Source organism: Xenia sp. Carnegie-2017, unplaced genomic scaffold (assembly GCF_021976095.1).
Source record: "Xenia sp. Carnegie-2017 unplaced genomic scaffold, XeniaSp_v1 HiC_scaffold_1, whole genome shotgun sequence".
NCBI lineage: Eukaryota > Metazoa > Cnidaria > Anthozoa > Malacalcyonacea > Xeniidae > Xenia > Xenia sp. Carnegie-2017.
The window spans coordinates 8,821,285-8,838,856 of NW_025813402.1; the positions used below are offsets into that span (position 1 = coordinate 8,821,285).

At 35.7% G+C, this 17,572-nt stretch overlaps 1 protein-coding gene across 2 annotated transcripts; it reads right to left on the reverse strand.

Moving 5' to 3' along the window:
- Window positions 1-984: 984 nt before the first annotated feature.
- LOC124440364 (glyoxylate/hydroxypyruvate reductase A-like) lies at window positions 985-16,854 on the reverse strand. 2 transcript variants are annotated; one of them, XM_046990750.1, is made up of 5 exons: window positions 16,521-16,854; window positions 14,889-15,171; window positions 2,993-3,485; window positions 1,705-1,826; window positions 985-1,210 (listed from the first exon to the last, which is right to left on the reverse strand). In XM_046990750.1, the coding sequence occupies exons 1-4, from the start codon at window positions 16,798-16,800 to the stop codon at window positions 1,740-1,742; spliced, it is 1,143 nt and encodes a 380-aa protein (XP_046846706.1). In that variant the 5' UTR covers window positions 16,801-16,854; the 3' UTR covers window positions 985-1,210; window positions 1,705-1,739. The 2 variants fall into 2 exon arrangements, with proteins under 2 accessions (XP_046846706.1, XP_046846715.1); XM_046990759.1 differs by lacking the exons at window positions 985-1,210; window positions 1,705-1,826; window positions 2,993-3,485 and adding exons at window positions 11,284-11,691; window positions 12,314-12,806.
- Between the last annotated feature and the right edge of the window lie 718 nt (window positions 16,855-17,572).

A 17,572-nucleotide genomic window follows, 5' to 3' on the forward strand; every position in this document is an offset into this window, starting at 1 on the left:
AACAGCAACAAATATGGTCAGCAAATACGTACTGGACATTTAAGAAATAAAAGATGTTTACTGTGTTTGCACAGGCTTATACAAACCGAGGAGACCTTTGGATGAACTCGAGAGCAGATCAGTGCAAGCCCGAGACCGAAGGTCGAGTGTTGCACATGCTTGACGGTGGAGTAACCTGACGTTTACTCCTCATTTTACTCTGAAGATGACTACCGCTAAGGTTGTCGAAACTTCAGTCAACAACAACAAAAACAGTCCTTCTCAGGACAATACCAACCTGGACGATCTACATTTAGAAACATGTAACGATACTCCCGGGTTCACACCATTTACTTTATTTTAATTTGTCCTTTAAATGTATTCACGATCGATTTGCAAATTTTCTTTAACTGATTGATTGTTCAGATTGTTTAATTGGTTGAGCTCAGATGTGCTTTCCACTGGCTAATGCAAACTCAGCTCTAGACCAATCAGCGCACGCGTTTCATTGTGTTTATTTTATAAATCAGTATGACAGACAGCCTATTACAGCCATACAAGTATATTTAGCTTCTATCGGTGTGCGCTGGGTTACCAAAACCAAACGGTACTTTTACTGGAAAGTTAGCAACATTCCGAATGCATTCTAGCATGTCGTTCGAAAACATCTGTTGATGTAGCGTTTCTGGAAGGATGGACTATAGGAAGGATGTAGCTATATGCCTTTGAAGTGCCCGTAGCAGCATGAACTTTTGTTGGTGTTATTAAAACTACGTGTGATTTCTAACGTCAACCAAGGTAGTTGGAATATACATTCGCGTTGACCAGTCTCTTGCCAACGTCATAAGTCGTTCCACACTTTTCCTGACGACGAACGATGCTCATCAAAAAGAGCATTTTCCCCAACTTTAAACCGCAATAAAAATGGAATGATTTGACTAAATCGAAAACTTTTTTCATTCATACTTGAGAAATCACATCTTAATCTAATACCGCGAATCAAAATTTTTGCTAAAAGGGGCACTTTAATGACTAACTTCCAAAACGTTATTGCGTATAAAGTTATACAATTGTAATTATTTTATTTTTATTGTAATATATTTGACTCCAGCTTTGACCTTGCAATACTGCATACCTAATTTAAAATATTTAAAATAACCAAACTTGATTATTTGCTTCGTTTTTAACACTCGTCAATAGGTAACAAAAATTTGATGTAAATGTTCAATTCCTACGAAAAGAAAACAAACACAATCTTTGAACCATTAACTCAAGTTACTCAACAAAGTCACCTCAACAAGTTGGGAAAAGGATAAACGAAGTCAAACAGCAATTTTACAACTTAATTCGTTCGAGAATGGAAAAATTTCAACTTAACCGAGATAATATACAAAGAAGTTATAGCAATGTTTTCTATACATTTATAACTTACCAGTTTCTATAAACGAAGTTGGGCTTCTATCTAGCGTACGGCTTAATTGCCTCATCGAATACAAACCATTTTAAACTCATATAAATTGAGTTCGTCCTGATGAATTGCAATAATTGTCATCGGATTTTTGTAGCCGGGCCCAGAGTCAGTTTAAATATAGCAACAAATATATTTCCAATTAAAAATACTTATAACTAGTAATCCTGTTTATAATATTTTTGCTAGATATTCCAAGCAAAATGTTGTATCAATATTTTTAAATTTACAATGAGTCGCTAATGATTCTGACTTACCCCTAGCGTATTGGTCAATATACCCCACCAAACGTCTAGTATCCTTTTTCCCAGTCTACAAGATATTTAAGTTCTTTTCCATCTTTATAGAGTTGGAAATTGTCCACAAACACTTTCAAGACCTAATAAAAAAATTTACAACATATTAGCTCAACATCATCTCACAACTTTAGCTGGAATTAATACCAACGTATAACTTTGATGAATGAGATTTTAGTCAAATTTTTTGAAATGACATTTTAAAATTTATAAGAATTTAGTACTCTAGCTTACTACAATTACTGAAACATAACTGATTTGTCCTAAATTACATTTCACCATGGGAGAGGATTATTTAATGTTTGCGTTGAAAAAACTAATCATAATTTATTATAGAGCTTTCAGCACAAAGTTTCAGTACATAGGTATTCTCCTCATCATTGTGTCCTCAAACTTAGAATCTTACTTGGTAACTAAAAATGAAATGATTTTAATAATAATATATTGTTGTAATTTGTAAATTGCTAAACGCCAAGTACACAAGAAGTCTTACATAAAGTCGAATATATCGATAAGTGGTACATGAACGTGCTTTACACACGAACAATAAACAAAACACTTTGAAGGAGGGGGTTCGTTTAAAACATAAGAAAGGGGTGAAAGTGCATGACACTTGCGTAGTAAGAGTAGCTACAGCTCCTAATCGGTTGTTTCCAGGTATTTCGTGAGCAAGTGTTATGGAGAGTAATTTCTTTAAGAAAAAATATACAATTTTGACATACTGTATTAAACGGATTATGAACGTCGATAGTTTTACCTATATTAGCTAAGACAACAGAAATTACTAAGCTTTGCATCAATCACAACAAATATTAAAGCTGAAACGTTTGCCCAAGATTGAAAACTGCAAGGCCTGATAATTTGATATAGCAATGTGTAACCGCTGATTGCATTAAATAATGTATAAACATGGAATTGAGCGTCAATATTGAGCTCTAGTTGATAAAGAATATGAGGTCGATTTCAGAAATAATTGAATGTCCTTGTGCGCATGTGCATATAAACATTGGTGGGGAGGAGCTAAAAAACATACATTTGTATTTACGGGGTGTTTACAAATTTTTAATGTTTGAGTTAGTACAAAATGAATGCCTCTTTTGCTTTTAAGACGAGGGAATTGTCGGATACTAGATCGCTGTACAAATCAATATATATTCCGTGTAGTATCGACGCATGTGGATATTTCCCGCAGTCAAAGGATTCGCATGAACATGGATGATGAACAAAACGTGATAATATCAACATTTACCATATCTGAATTGGCTCGACCAGAGATGTGGGGAGTAATAAAAACTTGAGGATGACACCATAAAGCGCTTTCTTTTGAAAGAGGTTCGGGTTCAAAAACATCCAAGATAGCTCCACCGATCCATTGCTCATCAAGAGCCCTCAAAATACTTTTTTCGTCCAGCAGGTCCCCACGACCTACATTTATGAAAACTGTTTTCTTAGCCCTGCAATTTTTAAGGACATCCCCAGTAAGCAGTCCTTTCGTACTCTCAGCACTAGGAAGAACACTGACAAAATAGTCGCATTCTTTTAAACATTCTGCTAACTCTTCTATACCAAAACTCTTGTCTACGTAAGAAAAAGTAGAAGTTGGTACAACCCGATGGATAACAAACACTTTCATCTTCATGTAATGGCAGTGTTCTGCAATAACTTTCCCTATGGATCCAAAACCAAGAATACCAATAGTCAAATCTGAAAGTACGCGGTACTTCATTTCTTCCCACGGACACCTAACAAAAACAATAAAGTACGTCAGAATTTTCGATCTGCAGCATTTTTATGAGCCCGATGTAGCTGACACAATAGCAGGTCAATTTTGCTCAGTCTGTTTTTTTTTAGAATTTCACATTAATCGGATTCAAAACATAGAAATCGACACTAGCTAATTATTGAAAGGCATAAATTTTTTAAAAAGTATTATCCAATAATAAACTCCTGTAATTTATTCAACCCAACGCTAAATCTGCCAGAGTCTTCCTCCACAGAAATACACATTTTAACAAATTTTAATCCAGTTAACTCCAAAACATGACCCAATATTATGAGGAGTGATGTAAACCATCAATATCGGGCCATATATAGACATAATCAGAAAAATATTTCTGCAAGACAAATTTTCACCATATTTACTATTTTATAAAATAAACACGATGGGATGAAACGCATTAGCCTGTGCAAAACACATCTGAGCTCAACCAATCAAATCTTTCATAACAATCAATCAGTTAAAGAGAATAAATCAATCATGAGTACAATTTAGAGGAAAAATGAAAACGTTTACTTTAAATTCGTCTGTTTCGCATTATTGCTATTTTATAAAAGAAATAAAAGATGTTTGTCGTGTTTGCACGGGCTTATGCAAACCTCTTGGACGTTTGTGAGAACTCTCGAGCAGGTGTAACCCTCGACCTTCAGTCTCAGGCTTGCACTGATCTGCTCTCAAGTTCTCCCAAAGGTCTCCTCGTATGCACAAGCCCATGCAAATACAGTAAACATCTTTTATTTCTTAATTCATGTCTGTGGAGTAAGTAAGGAATGCTGCGGTCACCGTCACCCATTCTTCGCTTAGAGCGTTACTGATTTAAAGCATTTATCAAAAGTGTTCACTAATTTCGCCACAGGTTTGATGGGATATGTGAGTATAAATTTGGATTAATTTCAATTATTGGCATTTCCTTTAAAATAATGCTTCAATTGCACGTTCTTTTGATTTTAACTTTAATGTGCGTTATTTTCTGATTAAACGTAATATTTTACAAAAATATTTTTGTTAGACAATAATGGGCTGACATTTTATACAAAATGATAAAAACCAGCTATTTATGTACACATCTTACCATGTTTTAGTTTTCTGATACTCCGAGTATATAAAAAAATGTCGCTCGCGCGCAATCACATGACCCATAATGTACTCGGCGATGCCCGCGCCTAACGTTCCACTCAATTTGGTCAAACTATACCGTGGAACGTTACATGGCTCAATACAGCGGATTATTTTATCTACGCCGGCAGTAGTAACCTGCAACCATTTTAACTTAGGTAACTGATAAATCCATTTATGAACAACTCGAGGATCTGCAATTAAGATTTCCAAGTCTTCTAAGCAATCTGCTGTTATTTCTGCAAGATAAAAAGTTCATAACACTTGAGAACGTTTTTTCCACTAAAACCCAACTACAGTACCGTACTTAATGTCAAGTAGTAAGGCCTTAATAACCGAGCGCGAGGTCTTTACGGAGAAATAACGGACCGATGTATTCTTGTACAGACCGAGCCCGTAGGGGGAGGTTTGTACAAATCGACAGATTTCCGATATTTCCCAAGAAATACCGTGAAAGCGAGGTTATGAAAAGGTTTATTATATACGGCATTATTTGACCTGAAACGAAGCTTGCTTTCTTCCTCGTCTTTGCTGTTTTTTTACGGGTTGACTTTCACTTTTCTAGTTGTTGTCAGTAAAAAAGAAATCGTTTCAAATTGTATCGTCTGGATAGTTAAACTCTTTTCCGAGTGTTTTTCCTTCGACTCACATTCGCACATACGAAGTTTGTTTACATTTGACTGTAAAATTACGCGTTTTGGACCGTGGTCAATTATGGGAAAATAATGAAACGGCAAAAATGTTTCTGAGCCAATCAATGTTCTGCGCCATTTAGCCGGAAGTGACGCTTGTCATATAATACATTTTGTTATCGAGAATGCTACGTAAAGCTGTTATGCAAAGTTACAAAACTTGTACACAGTGATTATGCTGTGTATGTACCAATCTCACAGATTACAGAAATTACAAGAACAAAGAAGAAATTTGACTAAAGAAGGATAACTATATCTATACTGTCAGATTTAGTGAAGACCGTAAACAAGCAGACGTTATGCTAAGATCAAATTCTAATTATGAACAAGTCTGTCCTAGTTAATATGTTAAGTAAAGATCATAAATTTCTTCATACAAATTTAAAAGTGCTAGTGACATAGTAGTGGAATTAGTTGCTTGGGATGAGCATCACAAATCATTGTGGGTATTGATTAAATGCTTCTCTTTAAGTGATATTATAATATCACTGTACTTGCACTTTGTGTGTTGTAATGAAGTATAATTAAATGATAAAGTTTTCATAGCTAAGTTTGTGCAAAACTGAAAGCTACAGGGCCTCCTAAAGTTTAAAAAAAGGGTCTAGTCGACTCTTCAGCCCCAATATAAATCAGTTTCCACACATATGTCAGCAAATTAACGTACATCAGCATTATTGAAAGGCTGGATAACTAGGTACTGTGATAGGAGCTTCCTTTACTGTGTTTTAATAAGAAATCTTGAAAGTGTTAGGCTGTCTACACGTATCCGGATAAATTTGAAAACGCAAAACTATTTTTACGGTTTTAAAAACTTTCGCGTCCACACGTAGTCGTTTTCGGATCGTTTTTGCCCGTCCACACGTATCCGGACAAAATTTGATAACGCTGACAAAATTCCATCTGAGAAAGCGCTCGATGCAAGATGAGCCTACAAAGAAGGTGTACGTACATGTGCTTTCTTTACAATTGAAACTCTTCTTTCCATTGTTTGTAAATACAATTTAAAGTCGTCAAAATTCGATAAGAGCAAAACCGAAAACTTTGCGTGAATGGGCGATGAAGTGGAGCTCCTTTTAAACGTTGCTCTTCCGCATAAAATTTTTGTGTTCTCACCATGTTTGACGACAATAAATGCGTGAAGTGAACTGGTTCGCAGTTAATACGTCATCATTTTTATATTTTTACGGTTTCGCCTGTCCACACGAGACTAATTTTCTTCCGTTTTCAAAACATTCCACTCTGGACCGCGTTTTCAAAAGTTTACGGTTGGTGTAGGCGTTTTATCGGGATACGGGTGGACGGAATGTTATGCTGTTTATACTCATTATGCCGTTTATACTACACATATTAATGCAATGAACCATGTAATTTTAAAATTTTCTCAGGGGTTGATCATCAAAGAGTATTAATTCCAAGGCCTCGTTTACACTATTCCGGATTGCTATCGTAGCAGGTTCAATATTCTTTGTATTAAAAGGCAGTGAAATTGTTCAACGTCAGAAACACAATCAAATAGACTAAATCTATCAGCTTAATAAGCTTTTACTCCGAACAGTTAACCCTTTAAAGCAAATGAAAATGTCGTGATGAGAGAATCCGGTATAGTGTAAATGCAGCCTAAGTTATTGTACTTTTGGATACATAAAATTTAACTAGAATCTAGTTCTTAGTTCTTAGCCTTATGTTGAAATAGCTCCCCTCTCACATAAAATAAGAACATGAACATCGAAATAAGCTCAACAGCAGGGACATGTATCAGTATATATGCACAAATTTACAACATGGTCTACTTGATGCCAATTTCCTGCTTATAGCTCTGTGGCAGAAGGACAATATTAAATAACATGTTTGTAGATGTAGATCGTCCAGTTTGGAATAGTCCTGAGAAGTGCTGTTTTTGTTGTTGTTGACTGACGTTTCGATAGCCTTAGCGGTAGTCATCTTCAGAGTCAAATGAGGAGTAAACGTCAGGTTACTCCTCCGTCAACTAAGGTTGTTGTAACGTCAGTCAACAACAACAAAAACAGTCCTTCTCAGGACTATACCAATTTGGACGATCTACATTTACAAACATGTAACGATACTCCCGGGCTCAAACCATTTACTTTAATATTAAATAAGTGTACCACAAAAAAGAGCAACTATTTTGGTAGTCATTAAATTGTATTCTAATATCCCATTGGTTTAGCACATTGTCACAGAATACAAATATACAGACGAGTCACTTGTGTCGGAGCCTATGATGTTTTTGTCCTTGCGCATGACGTGCCGCGCATGGTGGCCGCAATTATTCCAGCCAGATGATTAGGGTTTTTGACTTTTTAAAATCTTTAAAATGATCCGAAGTCATTTCTTAAGTGAAAATATACTTGAATTCATTATTAAATATTGACGTCATGTAATTTTAGAGGTTGGAAACAAGTGAGAAATCCTTATCATCTGGCTGGAATAATGTCCGACATGAGGACGCGTTGTACACCTGAGTGACCCTTCTGTATAATCATTATTCTGTGACATTGTCGTGGCATTTATTAAAGATGATTGATTGATTGCTGATGCAAAGCGAAACATTTCTGATCTAAACACATCCAAAGATCAAAGATCACAGAATACATCATCTACAAAAGTGGTACATGTAGCTGTGTATCATCAGTAAAATGTAGTTCTCATGTTGTCATTATCAATGGTAGAATGTCCTGATCAGATCACTGTAAATGGCACAATATAAGTACTTCAATAGCACTGTAGCAATTACGCACACCGTGCCATGTAAGGTCCTGTTCATATGATCCCGGTAAGCGAGACATCCACTGAACAAGCCAAATATTACCTCGCTTTCATATGAAGAATTCAATCCCGCCTACGAAGACGAAATAGCAAAACAACACTTTCCCAAAACTCGCGACCGGCATCATAGACCGGCATTTCAGTATTTTATGGTTTATGCCGTTTATAAACTGTGTCTTTGTATTGAATACTACTGTTATCTTCAAATATTGAATTAAACTTTATTCTTCATGCCATTATTCCAGCGTATAATTCGTTTGTTTTGTTTTAACTCCCGGTTCCATTCCATTGGTCGCCATGTTTATAATATCATAATTTCATCTCGGTAATTAGCGAGTTCATATGGAAAATTTTCATCCCGCTTACCTATGATCTCGTCTCCTACAGCCGAGATCTCAGGTACCGGGCCATACCGCTTTCATATATGAACACGACGTAACTATTAATAGTAAATGTATTGCAAAGGTCGGCGAGATGTCTCGCTAGCCGGGGGCTCATACGAGCTGGCTCTAAGTACCATGAACAAACAACAAAATTGTATGACAAAGATCAGCCGAATAGCCAAGTTTAATATGCAGTCATCAATTGACAATATCAAAAATATATAAATTACAATCCAATATTACGGCCTTTTCAGTCAAATTTTTTATTCATTGAATTATTTCTTACTTTCATGATTGATGATGACGAATGTTGCTGATGGACAAAGTGTTGCAAGCCTTTCCAAATATTCCCTGGTTTGAAGGAAATGTTTTGAAATAATACCAACCAATGTTTTCTCGTCGTGCATATTCGTCCCATTAACTGCACTTGACGCCATTATTGATTCCTGATAAGAATAATTGATACTCTAGTCTGACTCCAAGCAGGGGCGAATCCAGTTATTTTTGTGACTGTAGTCAAATCTGTTGAGCACATCCGAGCTCTGTTATAGAGGGTTCATGAACCCCTCCCCCCTGAGTTTTTGATATCTACCCTCTTGGAGACGCAATTTTTTTGCAAGAATATTAGTCAGGCAGATAGACGTAATAAAATAGGGTAATACTTACGGCTTTTTGTGACAATTCATTTTGGTGATAAGTGTATGGTTTAAACTATGCTCAACTCGATTCCGCATGTTGGACATCTTGAATTTACTTGAGGCATGATTCCGACAACATTTTTCGCTCCACTTGTATTCAAATTGTTTAGCCGCCATGTTTATGTTTATTTCATGTATGACAAGAAGCGAGCCCACATTGAACTTCGACCAGCGCCTGGGGGAAAAGTCATGTAGTTTGGACGCATTCATAAGATAAACACGTGCGTCCGTACTTTTTTACAATAGAAAGAAGGAATATTTCCGAAAAGCTGAAATCAAAACCATTTGATATAAGTTTAACTTAAGTTCCACCTAAAAAACGAAGGAAGGTCAAAAGCAATGCTTGCATCATACATTGTTGAAACCAAACGACCGAAGGTATAAAAATTTCAGTGAAAATACTAGACAAGCAGTTTATAAAGCGGCCCAAATTAGAAAATATAAAAGACATTGAATTGAAATACTTCACTTCTGAGGAAAGAATTGTCCGGACTTGGCTGCAGTTTTTACCGAGAACGATGCGCTAAACAGAACCATGCCTATTGTAGTTGGTATGTTTCCCAATAAATTTTGATTTCTGGACTTTAATTGTTTGGCAGTTTTCTCTATACCCAACTATTTTTGACTTGGCTTTTTCATATTGCTTATAAATATCAGATAATCGCATCACTTCACAGCCAGTAATAACTTTTTTCTCAATAAAAGCAACTAGCTCCTCGAACACCTGGTATGGTTCTGTTTTGCGCATGGTTTTCTAGTAAAGTTGAGGTAACAAGTGAAATGATGTAGTTCACGTCCGATTATTGTCTGCCAGTCAGTAATTGTGACTTCTGCATCACAAGTTTGTGGTCTCTTGAGTTAAAGCGACCTCTTGCTGCAAATTTCGAGCACCATTTTCAGTTTCACATTTTTGTAAAGCTTTGTATCAACTATTATCTTTAGTGGTTTACTTTTTACGCAAATATGGCATTCATAGTCATCCAATTTTTTTTGTATAACATGATATTCATATTAATCACTAAATCAAACAGGTATTTTAATTATTGTCTTTATTTTCTAAAAAATATACATCATACATAAAGTTAAAATGACGTCTGTAATAGTGCCGGTAAGTGAATGCGAGAAACTTTTCCGAAAACATAAAAAAGGTTATTTACTAATGGGTGGACATTCGACAACACTTTTAAGAAGAGAGGTATTCAACTCCCCCACAGTCGTTCACCATGGCAACGTCAAACTTACTTGAGATGTAATTGCTACATCAGTGGTAAAGTAACGATAAAGTAACGATACTACAACTTCCACATGAACATACATGTTTCTGCAAAAAAAGGTAATTCAACCTGTCTTTGATTCATTGGCTTGCTTTTTACAGTGGAATTTCGCTCCTCCTTCACACTGTTTAATTTGATCGTTCAATAAATTAATTTTCATCGGTGTGTTACGTTTTCTTTATTAATTTTGTTTTTTATGCAGTGTGTTCACGTTTTCTTCCAACGAGTTTGTTAAGTTCACAGCGTGCTCATGTTTGCTTTCCATTTAATTCAACTTAGGTTCAATTTTGCATCGGTCTGTTTTAGACCACTTTTTATTCATCAGAACAATTTTTCCTTTAATAAATTCTGCTCGATTTCGTAAAGATATGGCTTCTGTATCGCTATTCATTCGCCTTTGTTTGGCACGTTCAAGTTGCATCATACACTCTTCTTTTCCCCCCAATTGCTTAATGAATGGAATTAGGAGGGTTGCGTAACGCCCAGCCTCAACTAGAAGGGTTGCGAGAGGGGTGCGAATTTCCACACAAAATATTAAGGTACCAAGCAATTTTAATAGAGAATTTTGATATACAAGAAAATTTTTCTGTTTCATGCTACGAATTATTTTCTAACAATCAATCAAAGAGAAGAAATTGATAGACGAATTTGCCCTACAGAATTTTCTTTACGCCAGGTAACATTATTCAGATCGAAACAAACAAAACAAAAAAAAAGCTTACGAGTTAGCTACTGAGTTCAAACAGATTGTAATGGACAAGAGTACGTATAGTAATCGGTGTCACGTATTCAACGTAGGAAAGCTACAAAATATACGAGAATCCAAGTTATAATGATCAATGAATAACAAATGCACAGCTGTCTCAAGCAACCACCAATTAACCAGAAGTTACGTATAAACTTGAAGTGCTTATATTCGTGTAATAAATGCTACATGCCACGATATGCAAGTTATCACTTGGGTGGATTTCCAAGAATACATTGCTAAAAATACATTTCCAATTCAAATTACTTTACAATTAGTAATCCTTTTAATATTTGTGTTAAATGTTCTCTTATTGTTTTTAACCGAAAATGAGTCGCTTATGATTCTGACTTACCCTTCGTGGATAGGCTAATGTACCCGACTAACGTCTAGTATCCCTTTTTCCAGTCCACAATATACTTAAGTTCTTTTCCATCTTTATAGAGTTGAAAATTCTCCACAAACACTTGCAAGATCTAATAAAACAATTTAAAAGAAATTAGCCCAATGTTATATTATCTCACCGCTTTAGCTGTAAATAAACCCAACGTAGAAATTTGATGAATGAGGTTATAGTGAAATTTTTTTTAGTGAGATTTAACATTTATGAAAGTAAATACTTTAATTACAAACTACACACCTATGATTGTGTTATAAGTTAATATAAAAGAGCAGAAAGAGCAGAGTAAGATACCCCGACAAAGACAAGAACCACAATATCCGGTATCTGTAGGTATCATCGTGTCCTTAAACTTACAATATTCACTGGTAACTAGTGGATAAAGGATTTTTTTGATAAGTTGTGATAATTAACAATGTCTTTGTACACATGTGCATGTAAAAATTGGGGGTGGGGTGGGGCTAGAAAATTACACATCCGTACTTAGAAGGGGTGTTAAATATTCGGTAAAGTTTGAGTACGTACTAAATGGATGCGTCCTTTTGCCTTTGTGCAAACGAAATGTCGGAGTCTAGATTGGTGCACTAGACGTCAAAACATGCATATCACGTTATATCGAGGCATCTGGATATTTCCCACAGTCAAAAGATTCACATGCATATGGAAGCTGCACAATATGTTATGGCCTCAACGCTTACCATATCTGAATTGATCAGACCAGAGACGTGAGGAGTAATAAAAACTTGAGGATGACACCATAAAGCGCTTTCTTTTGAAAGGGGTTCCCTTTCGAAAACATCCAAGATAGCTCCGCCGATCCATTGCTCATCAAGAGCCCTCAAAATACTTTTTTCGTCCAGCAGGTCCCCACGACCTACGTTTATTAAAACTGTTTTTTTAGCCGTGCAATTTTTAAGGACCTCCCCAGAAAGCAGTCCTCTGGTACTCTCAGCACTAGGAAGAACACTGACAAAATAGTCGCATTCTTTTAAGCATTCTGCTAATTCTTCTATACCAAAACTCTTGTCAACGTAATGTACTTTAGAAGTTGGTACGGCACGATGGATGCCAAATACTTTCATCTTCATACAATGGCAGTATTCTGCAATAACTTTCCCTATGGATCCAAAACCAAGAATACCAATAGTCAAATCTGAAAGTTCACGGTACTTTAATTTCTCCCAAGAACACCTAACAAAAGGAATGACGTACGTTAGAATTACATAACTGCAGCATTTTAAAGCCTCGTGTGGTTGAGTTATACTAGGAGATCAGTTTTCCTTTATCTGTTGTCTTCGAATTTCTCGTTTTAATCGTGCAAACAAGCATAAAAAGAGAGAGAGAGAGAGAGAGAGAGAGAGAGAGAGAGAGAGAGAGAGAGAGAGAGAGAGAGAGAGGGAGGGAGGAAGGAGGGAAGGAAGGAAGGAAAGAATGAAGGCAAGAAAAATGGCAGTAGCTAACAAGTAAATTTTTTACCCATTGATATTGAATAGTTTCTGTTAGTTATTGAAAGTTACAACAACTTTCATCACTTTAAAATGTCAAATTATTCACTTACATATTTGACTTTAAACGATTACAAACACAAAATGCACATAATGCATGCTACAACATATGTTTAAATATAGGAAAATGTATTCGGAAACTTCTACAATTTCATGACCTTTATGATTGCATGGATGATGTTTTGGATAAGTAGAATTAATTTGTGAAAATGATTAAATAACTAAAGTGTTCCATAACATTGTTCTTTAATGTCTTTATGCAAAATTGGATTTATTAACCGATGATTGGATACTTGCAACTGGCACCTTACTCTTGGATTGTGTTATAATTGAATAAGCTAGAATCGATTCAATATTACTTCGGTAAAAAAAGTCCGGCCGAAAATACAGAGGACCACCAGCATACGGGCCGCATTGTAACTCGGAAAAACTAAATAAGCACCGCAGCGCTAAAACAAGCATTTACGGTATGTGGTTATAACGTCAAAATGTAATGGTCTTGAAAGAACAAAAATGCTTGGTTTAAGAACGATATACTATGATTTGTCACTTATGCACACAAAACTATTGTACTATATAACTTATTACGTATACTGATTTTCGCCACAGTTTGGCAATTGCAGCGAGCAAGGCGTGCAGCAGGCCTAGAGCAAAGTTGCATGACTTCCTTGTCGCGACCTTTTTAACCATTGAAATACTCGCAGACGTTTTTTCAATTTTCTCTTCTGATCCAAGAAGTAAAATAATTTTCCACACTTAACGATAGCACTTTCGAAGATGATTTGGCAAAGTGCGTGAGGAAAGATAAGGCGAAAAGAGATTTCTGAATAGATTTCTGAATAGTGTTTGTATAGTTTTAATCAAATTTTCCTTTGATCAATCTTTAATTGGAATTTGTTTTAATTTTAATTTTAACGCATGTTATTTTTTAATTAAAAGTAGCTTTTCACAAGAATACTTTTCATGTTTGTAGATGTAGATCGTCCAGGTTGGTATAGTCCTGAGAAGGACTATTTTTGTTGTTGTTGACTGACGTTTCGACAAATTTAGCGATAGTCATCTTCAGAGTCGAATGAGGATTCCTCAATCCTAAGGTTGGCGAAACGTCAGTCAACAACAACAAAAACAGTCCTTCTCAGGACTATACCAACCTGGACGATCTACATCTACAAACATGTTATTTAATATTGTTCTTCTGGCACAGAGCTATAAGCAGGAAGTTGGCATCAAGTAGACCATGTTGTAAATTTGTGCTGATGTATGTTCCTGCTGTTGAGCTTATTTCGATGTTCATGTTCTTATTTTATACGAGAGGGGAGCTCTTTGAACATAAGGCTAAGAACTATGTACTAGATTCTAGTTAAATTTTATGTATCCAAAAGTACACTAACTTAGGCTGCATTTACACTATACAGGATTCGCTCATCACGACATTCTCATTTGCTTTAAAGGGTTAACTGTTCGGAGTAAAAGCCTATTAAGCTGATAGATTTAGTCTATTTGATTGTGTTTCTGACGTTGAACAATTTCATTGCCTTTTAATACAAAGAATATTCAACCTGCTACGATAGCAATCCGGTATAGTGTAAACGGGGCCTTGGAATTAATCCTCTTGGAATTAATACTCTATGACGATCTACATCTACAAACATGTAACGATACTCCCGGGTTCAAACCGTTTACTCTAGTAAGAATACTTTTGTTCAGACAATGATGGGCAACCATACTACAACAAATTGTATAAACATTAACAGTAGGCACATCTTACCAGGATTTACTTTTTTGGTACTCCAAGCATAGTAGGAACTTTCGCTCACGCGCAATCACGTGACCCACAACATACTCGGCGATGCTTGCTCCAAACACTCCACTCAATTTGGTCAAACTGTACGTTGGCAGCTTACAAGGCTCAATAGAGTGGATTATACTATTTATGCCAGCGAACGTAGCCTGCATCCACTTTAACTTAGGAAATTGATGAATCCATTCACAGACAAGTGGAGGATCTGCAATTACGATTTCCATGTCTTTTAAGCAGTCTGATGTTATTTCTGCAATTTAAAAAATTCATGGCATTTGAGAAGATTTTTTTCATTAAAACAAACATAACCATAAGCATTTTGGTATATGGCTCTGGGAAATAATAAATCAATGCTCGATATTTTATAAATAAACAACAGAACAGTTAATTTGTACGTTGAAAACATTCTAAGCATTTGAAATGATTTACAAGCTAAAAGATGGTAAACATTCAGCTTTCATTTAACAGCAGAGTGAAAAAGGTACAAATTGTAGAGGTGTAATTGTTCCGATAAAACAGCACAGATGTTGAATCAAAAACAAAGAAATAAAGAAAAGGTTTTTCGGCGATTTCATGTCAAGACTAAGATGTTTAAATGAAAGATTCCATGTTTAATCTCAATACTGAGGCAGTTTCATTCAATAAATTGCTTAAATCAGAGGGTATACAATTAGCTGGCAAAATTTACCTGCAAATAAATTTGCATCAACATTTTTGAAAGGCAGAATGAAAGGCACTGTATTGGTCCATTTAGGAGAGAGAGAAAAGATCATATTTAATGTGTGTCAATAAGAAATGTTCAATTAATCATGTTGCTCACAATATACATGTATAAAATGATGTAATTTTGCAAAGTTCTGAGGAGTCAACTATTAAAGAGACTTGATTAATTCTATGTTATAGCCCTCTCTCTGGTAAATTCAATATTCAGCAAGTATCTAGTTCCTAGTTCATGCCGTCGTGTTTACCATAATCCCCAGCCTCATCTTAAATAAGGAGAGCTGCATACATCACATTCACCTACTAAGGTGGTATATCTAACTTGTGTCTTATAAGTATAATGAAGTTTTCAGGTTGTCATTGTTATACAAGAATGTGATTATCACATTACACAATAAGTACTTCAATAATATTGTGGCAATAATAATGTACCAGAGAAAATACCTAGTTCCTATGAACCAATAACAAAATGGTATGATGACACTAAACAGAGTAGTGGACATACAGTCATAATTATAGGTGATGCACACCAAGTTAAAGAGTGATGGAGTTTTCCCCATGTTGCCTTACATTTGAATAGCAAATAAGAAAATTCCTTGGTCAAAAACATTCAACATAGTGACCATACATCACATTCACCTACTAAGGTATTTTCCCCATGTTGGCTTACATTTGAATAGTAAATAAGGAAAATCTTTGGTCAAAATCATTCAACATAGCAACCATAGATCACATTCACCTACTAAGGTGGTAAACATTTCAATAGTAAATAAGGAAAATCTTTGGTCAAAATCATTCATCATGAATTAATATATAAAATGCAGTCCAAGTTTCATGGCCAATTGCAGTCTAATTGTCTATTAATTTAAAATTTCTGACCTTCACCGTTGATGACGACGAATGTTGCCGATGGACAATGTCTTGCTAGTTTTTCCAAATCATTCTTGGATTGGAAAAAATATTGCGAAATAATACCAACCAATGGTTTCTTCTCGTGCAAGTTCTTTCCAATGGCTCCACTTGAAGCCATTCTTGATACTTTGGGAGAAATCAAGACATTGACACCAACAACTTTAGCCCTCCACAAATTTCGATCAAAAATCCCTTTCCAAGAAGAGTGTAAGATATGGAAATGAAAACGCAGGACCATACCACTCATGACTGTGAGTCTGTGCTGTAAACACAACCAACCAGTCACCTCACACGCCGGGTCCGCAGTCCGCACCAGCACGTGAACCTTAAACCTAATCCCAACATTTGAGATCGGATTTGGGATCAATTTTGCGTATTTAAAGTTTAATCCATGACAATATTGTGTACAAAAAATGACTCCTCTTTCTCTTTTGGGGAAGTTTTATCTTTAGTGCTAGAAATTTGAAAATTCCTATGAGGAAAAAGTTTGTAGAACGCGAAACTACAACCCAAACCTTTGTAATTAGTCTTCATCAGCATTTACTAAACAGAGGAAGGAATCAGCAAGAATTTTCGGTAATTCGATTTTTATATCGCTTCTAACAAACCAATTTTCGATAGTAAATAACGTCGTTTCATATTCCCTAAAAAAGTGTTGTACGTAACCAATTCATTAAGTACTCTTTAGCACCTACCCCCAGTTCAAAATTTCACACTACACCCCTGATTACCGGCTAAGGCGGCTCCCTGCGTATTTTTCGGAGTACGTTTTGGTTGTAACTTGTACCCTACAACAGATATTATTAGGGCCATATCGCAAACCGGCCTCCAATTTGCCATAAATGCAGATTACCATTATTTCGAACTGAATCGAAATTTATTCAAATCTTCCAAAACATAAAAAAAACATAAGCTGTGAAATCTTACCATCCAATATACTCCGTAGCTTTAAAATATTGGTCTTACGCACGCACAACACTTCACCAAGCTTAAAATCTCATGAGCAAGGCAAACATACA